This window comes from Sciurus carolinensis, unplaced genomic scaffold (genome assembly GCF_902686445.1).
Source record: "Sciurus carolinensis unplaced genomic scaffold, mSciCar1.2, whole genome shotgun sequence".
In the NCBI taxonomy this organism is placed as follows: domain Eukaryota; kingdom Metazoa; phylum Chordata; class Mammalia; order Rodentia; family Sciuridae; genus Sciurus; species Sciurus carolinensis.
The window spans coordinates 327,049-343,177 of record NW_025920190.1 but is presented as its reverse complement, the minus strand read 5'-3'; the positions used below and the strand labels follow the sequence as shown (position 1 = coordinate 343,177).

At 60.4% G+C, this 16,129-nt stretch overlaps 1 protein-coding gene across 1 annotated transcript; it reads left to right on the top strand.

Moving 5' to 3' along the window:
* Nucleotides 1-141: 141 nt before the first annotated feature.
* On the top strand, nucleotides 142-6,479 carry LOC124974921 (sperm flagellar protein 1-like). The gene is made up of 7 exons (XM_047537881.1): nucleotides 142-290; nucleotides 615-726; nucleotides 1,773-1,941; nucleotides 2,328-2,370; nucleotides 2,773-2,860; nucleotides 2,942-3,041; nucleotides 5,043-6,479. The coding sequence occupies exons 1-7, from the start codon at nucleotides 155-157 to the stop codon at nucleotides 5,184-5,186; spliced, it is 792 nt and encodes a 263-aa protein (XP_047393837.1). The 5' UTR covers nucleotides 142-154; the 3' UTR covers nucleotides 5,187-6,479.
* The last annotated feature ends 9,650 nt before the right edge of the window (nucleotides 6,480-16,129 follow it).

The following is a 16,129-nucleotide window of genomic DNA, read 5'->3' as shown; positions in this document are numbered from 1 at the left end:
GTCAGGCCCAGGGCCCGCCCCTTCCGCCTCCGGGCACCGCCCCAGCCATCCCGCGCCCCGCCCCTTCCGGCCCGTCTCCCGGCAACCGCCCCAGCCACCCCCGCGCCCCGCCCCTTCCGGCCCGTCTCCCGGCAACCGCCCCAAGCCTTCGGCCATGCGAGGCTCCAACAGGAGGTCTACCGCGGTGCCGCGGCCGCCGCCGGGCGCCCTCCGTGGCCTCTGTGCCTGGCTTGACCAGCTCCCGCTCAGCCGCCCCAAGCGCCACCTGGCCCGGGACTTCAGCGACGGCGGTGCGGGCGCAGGCGCTGTGGGGCGGTGTAGACGAGGGTTCCGGAGGGGTGGGGGCACCTCTGCGTGCAGCCCCGCGCTCCCTGGGGAAGGTGGGGTGGGGCCGGGCGCGACGCAGGCCTCCGCCTCTCCCTGGGTGCTCACTGGCCAAGCTCCCCCAGTGCTAGCACATGGTCCCACCCCAATTCAAGTTCAGAAGCCCCAAGTTTCCAGGACAAGCTAGTGCCTGTCCTGCATGCACCTCAGGAGGCCTCAGGGACAGTGGCAGCCAGGCATGAGCTGGACATGGCAGGCTCACCTCCCCCCTCCCCGCACCATCCCCTCAGTGCTGGTGGCCGAGATCGTGAAGCACTTCCACCCGCGCCTGGTGGACCTGCACAGCTACATCCCTGCCTGCAGCACTGACCAGAAGCTCAGCAACTGGAGCCTTCTCAACAGGCAAGGGCTCCAGAGGATCTCCAAGGCTGGCCCTGGGGAGACAGCTCTCTCAGACCATAGGTGGTAGCCAACACACCACAGCCATTGATCCCATCCTGTTTGCATTGAAGGAGAAGGGGTGGGGGCTGGCAACAGGTTTCAACTGTTGGGTGCCAGACCCTTTTCAGTGCCGGTTCGGTTCACAGATCCTCACCCTCAACCTAGGGCTCCAGGGCTCTCTCTGCCCAAGCAGCAGTGGGTCTGCTTCCCAAGCCACTCACTCATTAAGCCAAGGGAACCAGGCTCTGATCCAGAGCTGCAGACTGGCAGTGGAAAGTCCCTGCCTTCATAGAGCAGGGAGTCTCATGGTCAGCAGATGAATTGCAAAGCATAACCCAAGGGTCAGGTGTGGTAAGTGATGTAAAGAACAACCAGTCAGGATGGGGCAGACATGTTGGAGGTGGGGGAACCAGGGAAGGCTCTGAGGCGGTGAAAGTGTGTAAAGGAACGGGGGGGTGACACATGGGTGTGCAGGAGAGAGCTTCAGAGCCCTTAGGGCTGGCCCAGAGGTCTTGGAGGCCACATGAGGACCAGGCCTCAAGCTGAGGCAGGTTAGAGGTACTGCAGGGCTCAGGCCTGGGCTCATTCTGCTGGTGCTTCCATTTTGAAGGACTGGAGAGGAAAGGAGGCTGGAGAGCTGAGAGCAGTGCCCTGACTCAGTGGGGAAAGGGGGCTGCTGTTGGTCAGCCCTTGTGTGTGAGAAGAGCTCAGGTTCCAGTTTCAAGGTAGGACAGCAGGACTGCTCAGAGCAGAGAGCAGCATCAGTCAGGAAGATGATATTTCTGCAGAGTCCTTGAAACACCTGACCTGACAGCCTGGGGTGTCAAGTGTTCTCTGATCCCCCCTGATGGGGTATGGGCCACCTGCCAATGAAGTGGCCACTGGACCTCTGGTGGTGCATTCAAGAAGGGGTCACACTCAGCCTCTTCCCTCCCAGGAAAGAGGCCTCTTCCCTCCCAGGTCCCTTGGGGGCTTTGCTCTGAGGGTACACCTTGCTTCCTTTGCAGGAAAGTCTTCTGCAAGCTGTGCTTCTGTGTCTCTGAGGAGGACATCCGTAAAGTGGTCGCCAATGTGCCTGGGGCCATTGAGCCCATCCTGTGTGCACTGAGGGAGAAGGTGGAGGCCAGCACGGCTCAGGCAGCCTCATCTGGCACAGCTCTGCATGTCTGCAAATTGGTACAGCCCACAAACATGCGGCTTCTGTTCCCATTCGCATGCCGTCAGATAATCTGCTATAGGAGAATAAAGCCCACAAATAAATGGTGACAAAGCCCCCACTCACTACAGCCCTATGGTCCAACTGAGGCAAACCTCACATGAGGCTGCTGTCCCCTTCCAGCTCCCTTCCCTGAGTGCTGCTGTCCCTCATTCCTGCCCAGCCTGACCCATCTCTGTAGCAAAAACACCCTGTTCCTTAGGAGTCCACAGCCCCATCCACACCAGCCCAGTCCCTGCCCGTCCCATCCTACAGTTTGCTCACTAACCCCACAGCCAGAGAGGTGACCAGGAACACAGGCTGGTTCCTCCTCTACCTTTCACCTCCCAACCTTTAAAATCTGCAGGATCCAGGGTTCTCCAGCATGAATACTCTCCACTCACAGGCAGGTAGGCTCCAAACCCCTGGTGCGGGCAAGTTTGACCTATCAGAGGCCCTCTTGTCCTCCTGCGAGGGGCATTACCACACTCCCAGAATGCCCGTGGCACTTGCTGGCTCACACCTGCAAAGGAGGGCCCAGCAGGCCTTGGAGAACAGTCTCACTGTGCGGGCACCTCAGATGGGCCCAGGCTCCATCAGCACCTGGAGAGCAGGCTGCTAAGGGGAGTCCAGGAACCATTCGCTGTGTCTCCAATGGGACACTCTTCAGAGTCACCCAGGACTGTGCAAGCCCGGCAGGGTGGCACCTGGATCTGTCTAACCCATATAGTCCCCTGTGTCCCACGCATGCATACAGGTGCACCCCCTCAGAGGCAGGGGACCTGAGCTGATGGTGTCTGTTTGTCACACAGGCCTGCTGAGCCCCACAGCTCCCACCAGTGTGAAGACCCTTCAGGATCAGAGGACTCTGGAGAAGACGGGCACATGTGCTTGTGAATGGTGGGCCGCTGTCTCTCGAGCCCTCTCAGCCCCCTCCCCTCCCCTCGCCAGCTGGATTAAAGTGTGGTATCTGTCTTTCAGTCAGGACCCAGCTGAAGGGGCCTGGGAACACCTGTCCAGGGTTCAGCAGCTGCTGGAGGACAAGGAGCAGGCACTGGCCATTCTGCAGGAGACAGTCCAGGTACGGCCCACTGGGCACGCCTTTTGCCCAGACATTTTGAACTGCAGGACAGGGAAGCAGAGGGAACTGTGGCCTTCATTTTTAGCATCTTCAGTCCAGTCCTCAGCTGAGTTCTTGACACATTACCTGTCCCAGAACAGGGTTTAGCAGTGGGTGGAGCCGACAGAACCCTGGAAGGAAGAGTCCACGTTTAATTTATTTAGAAAACAGTGTTTGGACTATTCCAGTCATACCCAGAAGCAGGTAAGGGTGTGGTCCACCCCACCACCAGGTACTTACTGCAAGCCTTGCCAGCTCATCCATCCTGAGCCCACGTGTTGGGGCCACAGACTGGGCACAGGCTCTGCCAGAAGTGCTGGGCCCAGGTCAAGGAGCAGAAGGCGCCTCCTTGCTGGGAAGCATATGGAGTGGGTGCTGACTGGAGTCTCCTGCTTGCTCCCACTCCAGCCTGATGGGGCCTCTTCCTTCTCCCCGTCTCCCAGGGGGCACCATCCAGCTGGGTTGGTGTGAGCACTTAGGAACGTGGTGTTCACCTATTTATCTTGTGCGTGACTGGCTCTGAGGTGCTCACCTGGCTCTGCAGGCACACACCTGTCCCTCTGCTCTCTCATCAGGGGCTTCCAGGGTTCCTGTGTTCAGAAAGTCCCCTACCACTCTTACCTCTCCTCGACCTTGGCAGCACAGGACCCATGACAGTGTAGGGGTGGGTGGGCAGGCCTGCTGGATGGGCCTCAGTGTTGCAGGGTGTCAGAAATTGCAACAATATCTCAGTTCCTGAGAACCAAAATCTTGATGAGTAGGCTTCTTGAGAAAACAGGAAAGTGATATCATTGTGTGGCTTTGGATGTGCTGAATGCCAGCAGAGAGGAAGCAGTGAGGAGAAATGAAGTCGCTACCTCTGCAGGGCAGCTCACAGCCCTTGCTGTCTGCACTGTGGCTCTGGCCCGTGGGCTGTCCTCGTGAATCATAAGTACTTCATTTTAGAAAACCCAGAGAGGAAATAGCTCAACCTGCCTTTAAGGGCTGATGTGATCATGGGCCATTTGTGTGTTACAAAGATACATGCCTTGGGTCAGAGTCACCAGGAGTCGTGGGGCAGTTATGTGGTGGTGGGTGGCAGCCAGAGTGCCACCTGGCCACCCTACCCCTTGCAGCTCGTCACTGAGCTATGGTGTGGACTGTGTGGAGCAGCCACACCTGCAGGCTCAAGGAAGGTCTGTCTCTGGTGGTCTGCCGAGAGGCTGCCCACTCCCCTGCCTCCCCACCTCATGCTGCCTTTCCATACCCCTGACCTTGGTCTGGACACATGGTTTGGGGCAGGCCAGCCTTTTTTAATCACCTGGGCACATGGTGAATCCCATGCTTCTAGAGGAGGAAGGTTTGAGATGTGGTCATCCTTGAAGCAGGTGTGGAGAGCCACAGGCACCCCAACCTGACCTTCCTGTGACCAGCATGCCCAAGGCAGATGTCTCCAGAGGGCCGTTCTGCACCTTTGTTCAATTAACTCAAAGTTTTCTTGGGTTTCCAACTCTTAGAAGTAAACACCAAGTAAACCATCTAATTGCAGTGTGTTCATCTGGTTAGCTGTTAACTCAGCAAAGATGCCCCAAGCACCTGCCAGGCCCTGGGCACTGGGCTCACATGGTGAGGGCCCAGGCGCTGCCCTACCTGTGTCCTGGCCCTTCTACCTGTAGCTAGGGGGCAGGCTGGGGGTGGGGCGGGCAGAGGAGCTCCAGGAATGAGTATAGGAATGGGAAGAGGAAAATCATCCCTTCCCAGGGCCACCAACCTCAGGTTCCTCAGCCTCATTTCCCGTTCCTTGGGCCTGACATCCAGTCCTTCCCAGTGTCCCCAGGAGACACTGCCTCTGCTCTGGGGCCTTGCAGGGCCACTGGCAGGACACTCATCCCGAGGCTGAAACCTTGCACGTGGCCTGGCTCTGGAGGACAGACAGGCCTCTGGATGCACCTGACGTTCTCAGACCTGTCTGGGTTTTTGAAGATTTTGCAGATGAAGGTGGTAAAGCTGGAGCACCTGGTGCAGCTGAAGGACCGGCGGATCGCGGAGCTGACGGGACCTGGGCCTGAGGAGTGCTGCATGCCCCCTGGAGCCCCTCCTCCTGAGTCAGCCAGACCCTGGCCCTGAGCACCTGGAGCCTCCCCGGGCTCCTTCCACGCACCCCTGCACCGTCCAGCAGGCTCTTAGAGGGACATCTGCATAAGGCACAGTGTAGAAGCTGGAGTGGGGGTTGGAGTCCTGCTGGGGGTCACTTGGGGTCGTACCACCCGACAGATGACCTTGGACACAGCCAGAGGGGTTCCCTTGAGCCCACGTCTCATCACTGCATCTGTGAACACGTGAGGTCGTGCTGTGTGCGCTGTCTGGGCCTTGGGGTCGTTGCCCGAGGGGGTGGGAATCGTGGTCAGCCACTTGGCCCTGGTGACAGCCATACCAGATTCTGAGAGAGTCCACTGAGAGGACCCTAGGAAGTCACACCCACCTGTGCTGGGCTTTCCCGCTGAGGAGAAGGCTTGAGGCCCGAGAGGCCCGAGAAAGCCAGCTGCCCCCCTCACCTGCTCTGCCTGGGAGACTGGGGGCCAGAGTCGGGGCGCAGGACCTGGGCCCACTGGCCTCTACAGGCCTCGTTGATCCTTGGCCTGCTTCCTCCTCACTCCTGGGGTAGCTTGTGTCGCAGGCCAAGGGCACTGTGTGGCCGAGGTGTGCCTGACGCTGGTCAGCTGCAACTGGCTGGCCTCTGCATCTAGCACCTTGCTACAGCATCCGCAGTGAGCGCAGGGTGGGAGCTGTCCAGAGCCCCACTGCCTGCCCTCAGGGTCAGCTCCCCACTCTCCTGGGCCGAGGCCGCTGCAGGCTGCTGCAGACTTGTCAGGTCTCAGAGCATTTCCTCCCTGAGCCAGAGGCACATCCTGCTGCCATTATTGCCCACCCCCACCCTGAGTCACTGCAGCCAGGAAAGCAGCTTCCTGATGACTGGCCTGGTGCTCAGAGCGCTGCCTCCAGGAGAGCAGCCCCAGCCCAGGTGGCCAGGGAATGGGCTGTGCTGCAGGTGACCCTTGAATTCCTGGTGTCAGGAGTAGGGAAGTCTTTTCCTAAATCCCTGAGAGATAGGAGCTCCCAAGCCCCAGGTGGCTAGCTGTCATTGCATCTGGGGTCAGGGCACAAAATACCTAGGCCAAGGCTGGCCAGCCAAGTCAGCACAGGCCCCTGTAGCTTGAGACCCTGCGGCCGACCTGGCTGCCACTCTAGGCTGAGGCGGGGAATCCCACAGGCCCTGGCCCCATCCCACCCCTTCCCTGCCTCCTCCAGGGCTCCTCCCCACCCCCTGGGGCAGTGACCATACAGTGCCAGCTGCTCTGCTCCAGTGCCCCAACATGCCCGCACGCATGCATGCGCATGGCCAAACACGTGTGCATCATACACAAACACAAGTGCGTGCACATGAGGCTGCTTGGCTTCTTTTTTTTTTTTTTTTTTTTTTTGCGGTACTGGGGATCGAACTCAAGGCCTTGTGCTTGCGAGGCCAGCACTCTACCAGCTGGGCTATCTCCCCAGCCCCGCTTGGCTTCTTGTTGAGGGGGAGGACTGGCCTGGAGGAAGTAGAGACTTTGTGCATGTTTGTGTCTGCGGGTAGACTGGGGGTTCATGGATGTGCACGTGTGACTAACACCAGGTGTGCTGCCTGTAACAGCATGTGTGATGTGACGCTGTGCGCGCGCAGCGACGGCACGTGTGATGTGACGCTGTGTGCGTGTAGTGGGCACACATCTGTGCTGCCAGCGCAGTTGGCCGTGGCAGAGGCAGGGCCAGGTGGACCAAGGGCTGTGGTTTCTGGTGCTGGGAGGTTGTGCCAGGGTGCCCTGGGCTGTCTGCTCTTCCTTGGTCTGCACCTGCCTGCTGGGCTCTGTGGGGCTGGGCCTTGGGGTGGACCCAGGATGTAGCTCAGGAAATAGACAACAAGGTCCAGGGTGGCAGTGGCACTGTGGGAGGGACCCACTTCCCACTGGAGTAGGTGCCATGCCAAGGACAAGAAGAGCCAGACGGGCGGGTCTTGGATGCCTAGAGGTGGCCAGCTGTGCTCCATCCACCTGGAACCCGATCTCCTGAGGCTCACCCACCCAGAGCCAGGCCCCCAGGAGGTTCCCCACAGGGTCCAGCCAGAGCCCCGGTGCCAGGTGCCCTGCAGCAGGGTGGGCTGCTCTCCACTGTGCAGGGCCTGATTTGGATGCTGGAGTCTGCTGGGCAGTGGAACCTGGACAGTGCCCACCCCCAACAGTGACCCGGTTGGAGCTGCTCAGCCGGTCCACAGTGGCATTTGCACAGTGTCCACCCTAATGAGGTGCTAAATCCTGGGCCACTCTGCCTGGAGAGCCCCTCCCAGACTGGTTGTGTGCTGGGGAGAGCCCTGCCCGGACCAGCAAAGCCCCCAGGACTGAGAACCAGTTCTGCAGCCTCCCTGTGCTCACAGCCCCAGGCCTCTGTGTCCTGGGCAGCGATGATGCCCCTTCCCAACCACGTCCTGTCGCGCTCAGGAGGCCCTGTGCTGCCTGAACATCAAGGGGACTTCTCGTGGGACCTCAGCCTGGGGTAAAGCAGGCCGCCCGCGCCTTGAGCCTCCCTCGAGCCCCTGCCCTGGCTGATGGACGCCGGGTCTCCCTCGGGCTGGGGAAGTGCACCCGCCGGGCAGGCCGACTGTGAAGCCTGGCACACTGTCAGGCAGAGGCCCTGGGCTTGCTCTGGGGAGGGCAGCCCCAGCACACCCCCTCTTGCTCCTGCTGGGCCCCTTCCTCCCATGCACTGTGACCCGACCCTGGGCATCAGGGTATGCCCCCACCTGGGGACCCAGCCTGCTGACACCAGGACGGCCTGACCCTGGTGCTTCAGGTCCCCCAGAATGCTTGCTGCTGGGGGCTTCTGGACCCAGGTTAAAGGTCCTCTGGGGCAGCAGGATGGGAGGCAGCATGCAGGGGGTCCCTGGCACCTGACCTTTGCCCAACACAAGTGCAGGTTTCACTGCAGTGCATCATGTTTGCTCTCAGAAGCACTGGTTTTAGCCACAGACCAGAGAGGCAGGGACACCAGGGAGGAAGCAGCAGAACATGAGCCACCCAGACCATGGGGGTCACTCTCCACCCAGTGGAAATGGGAAGGTGCCAGAAGCTCCTGCCCCAGGGCCAGGCTTCTTGCAGGACTAGCTAGAAAGGAGGAGGGTTCCCCCAGGAAAACTTTCCATGTGCACTAGGTATTCCTTAGTCATTGAAAAACATCGTCAGCCTGAGCACAGTGACACAACTGTGATCCCAGCAACTCAGGAAGTTACAAGCTTGAGGCCAGCCTGGGCAACTTAGTGAGACCCTTTCCCGAAATAAAAAATGAAGTGGGGTGGGGACATAGCTCAGTGATAGTGCCTCCCTGGGCTCAGCCCCCAGTACTGCAAAAAAAACAAAAAAACAAAAAACTAATGGGAACTTCAGGGCACTCAAGGTGCAAACTGAGCTGCTACCAGCGTGTCTGCAGAGGCCTAGGCGAGAGGTCCCTGCCACTTCCTCCTCTGCAAAATGGGGAAGTGTTGGAGACCACAGGCGACTCTGCTCCACCCCCAGAGGTGGCCAGCTCATTGCCCTGGCCCTCAGCCCTCGGCCAGGGTGACCCCGTGGCCAGTGCAGTCTTCTTGCTCCTTCTGTGGCGATGCCAGTCAGCAACACAGCAGCCCTGGGTTTTAACAACCAGAGGGCTTTCCTTTGTTTCCCTTCTGCTTATGTTCACCTCTTCTGGTCCAAAAAGGACTGGAGGGGCTCATGCAAAAGCCTCCTTCCAGCCAGAAGTTAGCCAGTACCCCGGGGAGGGCACCTGGGTCAGGGAGCCCCTCCGCGTGGGCAAGGAGAATGCAGCGTTGGAATCCACTTGGCCCGTGGCAGCCCAGGGCCTGCTCCCCTTGTGCCCTGCTGATGCTGGTGCCTGGGCAGCCAGGCCACCCGGGCTCCCAGTGCTTCATGAAGACGGGAAGACATTTCAGGTGGGGCAGGGAGCCCACCAGGAAAGGCCACATTTGATAGCTCAGGCCAGCAACCTCGACGCTGCACCCCTGCCTGGCTTATGCCCTAGGTGGGGGAGAGAGGTGTGTAACAGGGTGTTCTGCCAGGGAGTGGGAACCCAGAGGGACTGCCAAGTGAAGGGTGATGCTGAAGGGCCGGCAGCTCCGGCTGGGGAGCAGTGGCTGCAAAGGCCACATCCGAGGTGTCACTGCTCGGGCACATTCTTGCACTCCAGAGAACCAGGCCTGGGGACCCCAGGGTCAGGGCTGTCCTGGGCTGTGGTCGAGAGGTGCTGGGGTCCATGCCACGCACTTCCTCGGCTGGGGGCTCTCTGTGCTCAGTGTGCATAGCCTTCTGCGTGGGTTGGACGTTCTGTGATGATTCAGGAATGAATTTCAGGGGAAGTTGCTGAATCCCTAGGATGCGTGGAGGTGGTGAAGGCATGAACTATGACCAGAGGCTTATGCTGAACAGGGCGCTGTCAGGAAACTCCCTCCAGTGTCCACTCAAGTCCAGCCTGGAGCAACACCTCAGCAGAACCAGTAACTGCCCAAAGGTGACTGGAGGAGGACAGGGTCAGCAGAGAAGGCCAGTGTGTGGTGGACAGGGATCTTCAGAGAGAAAGTGCCTGCAAGTGTGCCTCAGGAGACCTGGGGCACCCCACTCTAAGACACCCTGGGGCACCCCTGCTCGGATGCCCCTGGAGACCGCATGCGCAGCCCTCGGGCTGTTCCCAGCTTGTCCTGCCTCGGCGGCCTCGGGCCGCGTGAGGGGCATCTCTGGGTTCAACTCGCAGCAGCTGCCTGCAGACCCCAGCCCAGGTCAGTGGGACCTGCCAGGACTCCCCACACTGGCGCCCCAGGGATCCTGGTGTTGCCTTGGAGAAGTGGGAGGGGGTGAGGGGCAGAAAACCCAGAAGTGATGTCTGAACCCAGCCTGGCCTGGGGCAGAGCCCTCGCTCCGTTCTCAGCTGTGAGTCTCCATGGTAACAAGGTACTGTTTTATAATCAGGAAAGAAGGAAAGTCCTGGTTCCCAGATAAGCCCTCCAGGGTCCCGCAGTTTCTGTCCCCACATATCTGAAGTCCATTTTCATAACTCCGAAAGGGACATACATGCTTAAAAAGAAAATATAGGGCTGGGGAGATCGCTCAGTTGGTAAAGTGCTTGCATTAAAGCACAAGGCCCTGGGTTCGATCCCCAGCACCGCAAAAAAAAAAAAAAAGAAAGAAAATATAAAAATTCCCTCAAAGAGCCATCCATGGGACCGGGTTCTGTGGACAGTGACCTCTCAGCGTCAGCTCTGCCCCTGGTATAATGCTGACCTCACCCATGGAGACAGAGCACAGTGGCTGGGAGATGGGGGTCAACCAGACCCTGGCAGGGTGACCCCCATTATCAGGGTCTTTGGTCTCTGGCTGCTTCACGCTCTCACTCCATCAGGGGTCGGGAGGGGCCAGGAGGTGGAGACAGTCGGTGGGGTGGGCTGTGCCCAGGTCCCATGGTGCTGGCACCCTGAGCCCCTTGCACCCTGCACATCACACACAGCCCTGGGCCACCTGCACTCCCGGGGGGTCACCCCAAGAATGGGCTGCAGGCCGGTCAGCAGTCCATCTGTGCCTGCCTTCTGTGCCCAGGGCCAACTCGGCCCGACTGTCAGGAGGCCTGACCGGCCCTCCTCTGCCCCAGACCTGCCGGTTTCCACGCACTCCTTGGTCCCCTCACCTACCCCTCCACGTCTCCTGGACAGACGGGCGGCAGGGTGGGGCACGTCCTTCACCACCCGCCCTGACCCAGCCGCCGGTCCACCACCTAGTGCTCGTGCCGTGCCCCCGCTCACCGCTGCCCACAGCAGGCGGGCACACAGCATGGACCCGCAGCCCTGCATAGCCCTGGGGTCTCTGGCCTCCCAGAAGGTGTCGGGGACCTGCCCTCTTCTCTGTGGCCCTGGAGCTGGGGCCAACTTGGAGAAGGTCAGGAGTCCCTCCTTGAAGTTCTTGCTGTCCTGTCCCTTTTGGGGGCAACACTCCTAAGTCCAGCAGCAGCCAGGCTCTGACTCCACCCCAGGACAAGGGTCCATTCGGCCTTTCCCACCCCTGCTAGGGCTCAGGGTGGGAGTCCCCGAGAGCTGCACGGCCCGGGGACCCCGGGAGATGACACCCTCCGCGGGGTCTCCCGAGATCCCCCAGCTCGGTCAGGCTAGGCAGCTGCTCCACTGGCCCGGAGGGCTCCTGGGGACCCGCGGGAGCAGAGTGTTGGTGCTGGCGGACCCGCTCGTGGCCCCGCGGCCCCCTCCTGCTCGCCCCTCAGCAGGCGGGACATGGGGACCAGGCCTCACGGGCACAGCGCCGTCAGAGGCAGGCCTGGGCGGGAACCCCAGGGAGGACGCACCTCTGTGGCCAGCCCAGGAGCCCTCCCTGTCCAGCTGGCCAAGGATCCACGGCATGAAGGAATGGGGACCACGAGGGGGCCTGAGGGTAGCCCCTCACCACGCCGGGAAACTCAGTCCCTCCAGAGCAAGAAAGAGGCTCTTAGTCCCCAAGAGTGGACAACAGTGACCATGCTGCGCTGGAGCCCGGGGCCGGACGTGCGTGGAGTCTGGTGTGCAGGCAGGGGCACAGGAGAGGGGCCGCGGGCGCGTGTGTGTGTTCAGATCTGCATATGTGCATGTGTGTGTGTGTGTGGTGTATGTGGTGTGTGTGTGTGTGGTGTGTGTATGTGTGGTGTGATGTATGTGTGTGTGTGGTGTGTGTGGTGTGGTGTGGTGTGTGTGTGTGTGTGGTGTGTGAGTGTGGTGTGGTGTGTGTGTGTGGTGTGTGTGGTGTGTGGTGTGTGTGGTGTGGCATGGTGTGTGTGGTGTGGCATGGTGTGTGTGGTGTGTGTGGTGTGGTGTGTGTGGTGTGGTGTGTGTGGTGTGTGTGTGTGTGTGGTGTGTGTGTGGTGTGGTGTGTGTGTGTGTGGTGTATGTGGTGTGTGTGTGTGGTGTGTTTGGTGTGGGGTGTGTGTGTGTGGTGTGGTGTGTGTGGTGTGTGTGTGTGTGGTGTGTGGTGTGTGTGTGTGGTGTGTGTGGTGTGTGTGTGTGTGGTGTGTGTGGTGTGTGGTGTGTGTGGTGTGGCATGGTGTGTGTGGTGTGGCATGGTGTGTGTGGTGTGTGTGGTGTGGTGTGTGTGGTGTGGTGTGTGTGGTGTGTGTGTGTGTGTGGTGTGTGTGTGGTGTGGTGTGTGTGTGTGTGGTGTATGTGGTGTGTGTGTGTGGTGTGTTTGGTGTGGGGTGTGTGTGTGTGGTGTGGTGTGTGTGGTGTGTGTGTGTGTGGTGTGTGGTGTGTGTGTGTGGTGTGTGTGGTGTGTGTGTGTGTGGTGTGTGGTGTGTGTGTGTGGTGTGTGTGGTGTGTGTGTGTGTGGTGTGTGTGGTGTGTGGTGTGTGTGGTGTGGCATGGTGTGTGTGGTGTGGCATGGTGTGTGTGGTGTGTGTGGTGTGGTGTGTGTGGTGTGGTGTGTGTGGTGGGTGTGGTGTGTATGGTGTGGTGTGTGTGGTGTGGTGTGTGGTGTGTGTTCAGATCTGCGTATGTGAACATGTGTGCAGATGCTCCCCAGGCAGCTCAGGGCCAGGCTCTTGTCCAGGCGCCCAGAGCTCGCCTGTGACGGGCAGCCAGGTCAGCAGTCTGGACAGTGCAGCACGGTCCTTCCAGGGCAGGTCTTGGAGGCCACACACCCCGCGACCTTGGAGGGAGTGTTCCCAGGGCCCGCGTGTCCGGATTCAGCGGGGTGGGTGTGGGAGAGGAGGAGATAGCAAGAGGCTGAGTTACCTCCCGGGGAGTCGCCGGCCCAGCCTTGAAACGCAGCCCTGGCTCCGGGGCAGGGGCCAGCTGGGGCCAGGGCCAACTGGGTCACCCCCTCCAAGTGCTCTGGGCACCGCTGCCCATTGAGACCTTTCCACGGGCGCCCCTTCCCTTCCCCACCTGGCTCCCGTCACCAAGTCGGGTCCTCTCTGAACACTGGGTGCAGGGCCATCAGATTTAGCAAGTGAAAATCCAAACTCCCAGTGAAATTCACATTCCAGACGAAGCAGTATTTTTTTTATATATTCTTATTTATATTTCAGTTGTGGAAAATGAGCATTTAACTTTCCTTCACTAGGCCCGTAAGACTCACATACTCTTCTCACCACCAAACTCACCGATGCAGCCAGGCCATTTATTTGATCAGAGTACTGGTTTATGTTTACATGATACACGAGTTTTCTCTGAGGTTAGTAGTCACCCTGGTTTTGTTTGCTTGTTTCACACTGTTTTCTGCACTCACCACGAATTCAGCCCAAACCCTTTGCTAACCGTCTAACTCTTCTCCACGACGTGCTCATGAATCCTCCTACCCGTTTGCCCCTGTATTTCACTGAGCTGCAAAGTGACCCGCGTTACTTTGAGACGTGGGTCTGACTGTCCTGGGTTCTGCTGGAAGGGCCTCTTGAGCTGGGCAGTCTCTGCGCGAGCCTGTGCCTCTGGGCTTTGTTTCTACTTTATGTTTTGTTGAGATGGAATCTGCAGCTGTCGGTGAGCGGCCTCCAGCGTCCTGCCCCGGGGGCTTCACAAATGCAGTCTGCCCTCCGGAGACACGATGCCCGGCAGCCACCCACACCCGCTGGCCACTCTGGGTGACACCAGGGTGTCCCCCGTGCACCCTGCTTTCCTCTGTGGACAGGAGGCCTGAGGGCTCTTGTTAAGTCTTTCTGGGTCCAGTGACTTCGTTCCTTTCGGACACGTGTCTGGGAAAGGGAATGCCAGGCCCCGGGGGACCCCAGTTCAGTTTAGAAGATTCCGAGGGGGCTGTCCATCTCCTCCAACAGGTGGGGACACTAGCCAGGAGCAGCAGCCTGCCCAGCGCAGCCGTGAGCTGGCCCTGGGGACGAGAGGGCAGGGGTCTTAATTCAGATGAATGACTGTCTCCAAGGGTGCTGGACCCAGGCAGGGGCGCGGGGTGTGTTGGTGGGGGAGGCTGGGGGAGGCTGGGGGAGGCTGGGGGGAGGCTGGGTGCCTCACTGCGCAGTGCAGACCCGGGCTGTGGCGCAGGCGCCGTCCCCTCTCTGGGAAGGACAGTTGGCTGACAGGGCTGCCCTTGGAGGCTGCAGCCCGACCTGCTGGAGGACAGCCGCACCCCCGCCCACCCCACTCACCCCAGAGGAAGCGTGAAGGAGGGATGGGCCAGCCCCAAGGCCACCTTATCACCCGCGGCTCCGTGCCAGGCACGTCCTTCCAGCCCACAAGGATACTCTGTCCTCTGAGCAGAGGGAGGCTGGCCCAGAGTGTTTGGGCGCGTGGGGGCCACCGCTGGGGAGCACGGAGCCCAGGGCTTGGCAGCAGGGCCCCACCCCTGGGGGCCTCCTGAGCCGGCCTGTGCAAGAGGGGGCAGCGAGGCCACCTGGGTGTGCTTGCCAGGACTCTGGGGTCTTCCGGGGTGGGCTGTCAGCCTGGGGGCCCAGACCGACCCACGGGATGGCAGAAAGGACACCCGTGGCAGCCTTGGGTGGGGCCGCCCTGGACTGCCACCTGCATCCTGGCCGTCACCCTGCTCCCGCCATGCTCTGCGTGGGGGTCCCTGGACACGAGGGAGCTGGGCTGTATGGCCCTCTGACCTCACACCCCTGTGGGCAGGTTTGGGTTTCATTCAAGGCACTGGGGAGCCACAGAGGCGCAAGGAGAGGGTGGGGGATGGGTGGGCTGGCAGGGAAGCCCAAGTCCACCTGCTGGTGGCCCTCCTGGCCTCTGCTCTCAGGAACCCAGGGCTCCTAAGCACTTTCCTTCATCTCACCAAACGCACGAAGCAAGCACTCGAGAGGGGCTGAGACCCCGGAGGTCGCAGGGCCCCGCAGGGGTGGTGGCCGGGAAGGCCAGGCTGGGACTGGAAGCTCCTCTACCTAGTCTCTTGGTCCCTCAGCTGCCACCTCCCTCTGACAGGCTGCCTCCTGGAGCAACCTCCACGGTGCCCCTGCCCCCAGACCTTGGTGGCTCCCGTGGTCTTGGGAGAAAACAGACAGTGGGTCTGTTTGCAAGGCTCCACGGGGACCAGGCCAGGCTGGCAGAGGCTCCAGCCTCGCTCCCCTCTCCAGAGGGACCCCGTCCTCACCGCTGGGCCGCAGACCACAACTACTCGTCAGACCTTTAACCCCCTGGAAGTAGCAGGGGTCAGTTTCTAAGTACAGGATTTGGTGGGTGGTGTTTTAGAAGAGTCCAGGGCCCTGTTCTCATCTGCTGCCCTCTGACTCTGTCTCTCTGTCCCCTCTCTTGTCTGTCTGGCCCTGTCTCTCTGGCTGTCCTCTTTCTCCCTCTGACTCTGTCTCTCTGTCTCCATTCCTCTCTCTGACTCTGTCTCTCTGACTCTGGTGCTTTAGCTATCTCTGACTGTCTCTTGGTCTCTCTTTTTTCTCTATCTCTGTCTCTATCTGTCTCTCTGGCCCTGTCTCTTTGACTCTCTGTCTATCTCTGTCTTTCTCTGACTTTGCCTCTCTGTTTTTCTGTCTCTGTCTTGCTCCATCTCTCTGTCTCTATCTCTCTGTCTCTGTCTTTCCTCTTCTCACCTCTACCCTGTGGAAGAGCCCGAGGTCAGGGAGGATAGGGCAGCCCAGAGGTGACTTCCATGGGGAGAACCAGCGCAGGGGCCTCAGGGGGACAGGGCCCCTGTCGGGGTCGTTGGGACTCTCTTTAGGTGTAGACTGTTAGGAAAGTGGGACCCCTGCCCACCAATCCTGAGACTGGGGGCAGGCTGTGAGCCTGCTCGAGCTCCTGGGGCTGTGCCCCTCCTGCGCCTCCCCAGCTGGCCCTTGGTCCAGCCCAGGACATGTGGGCCCAGCCATTCAGGGAACCCAAACACCACCCTGGGCCCTCCAGGCCTGAAGCTGGGCAGCGTGTGCACCAGGCGGAGGATGTGGGCACAACCGAGGGGCTAGCCGTCATCCCCAGGCCCAGGGGCTCCTCCACCCAATCCCCAGGGCAGCCCAGGCTGTCCCTGGCCCCCCTGTCCTGTGGGCCTCCTGCCTGGCTCTTA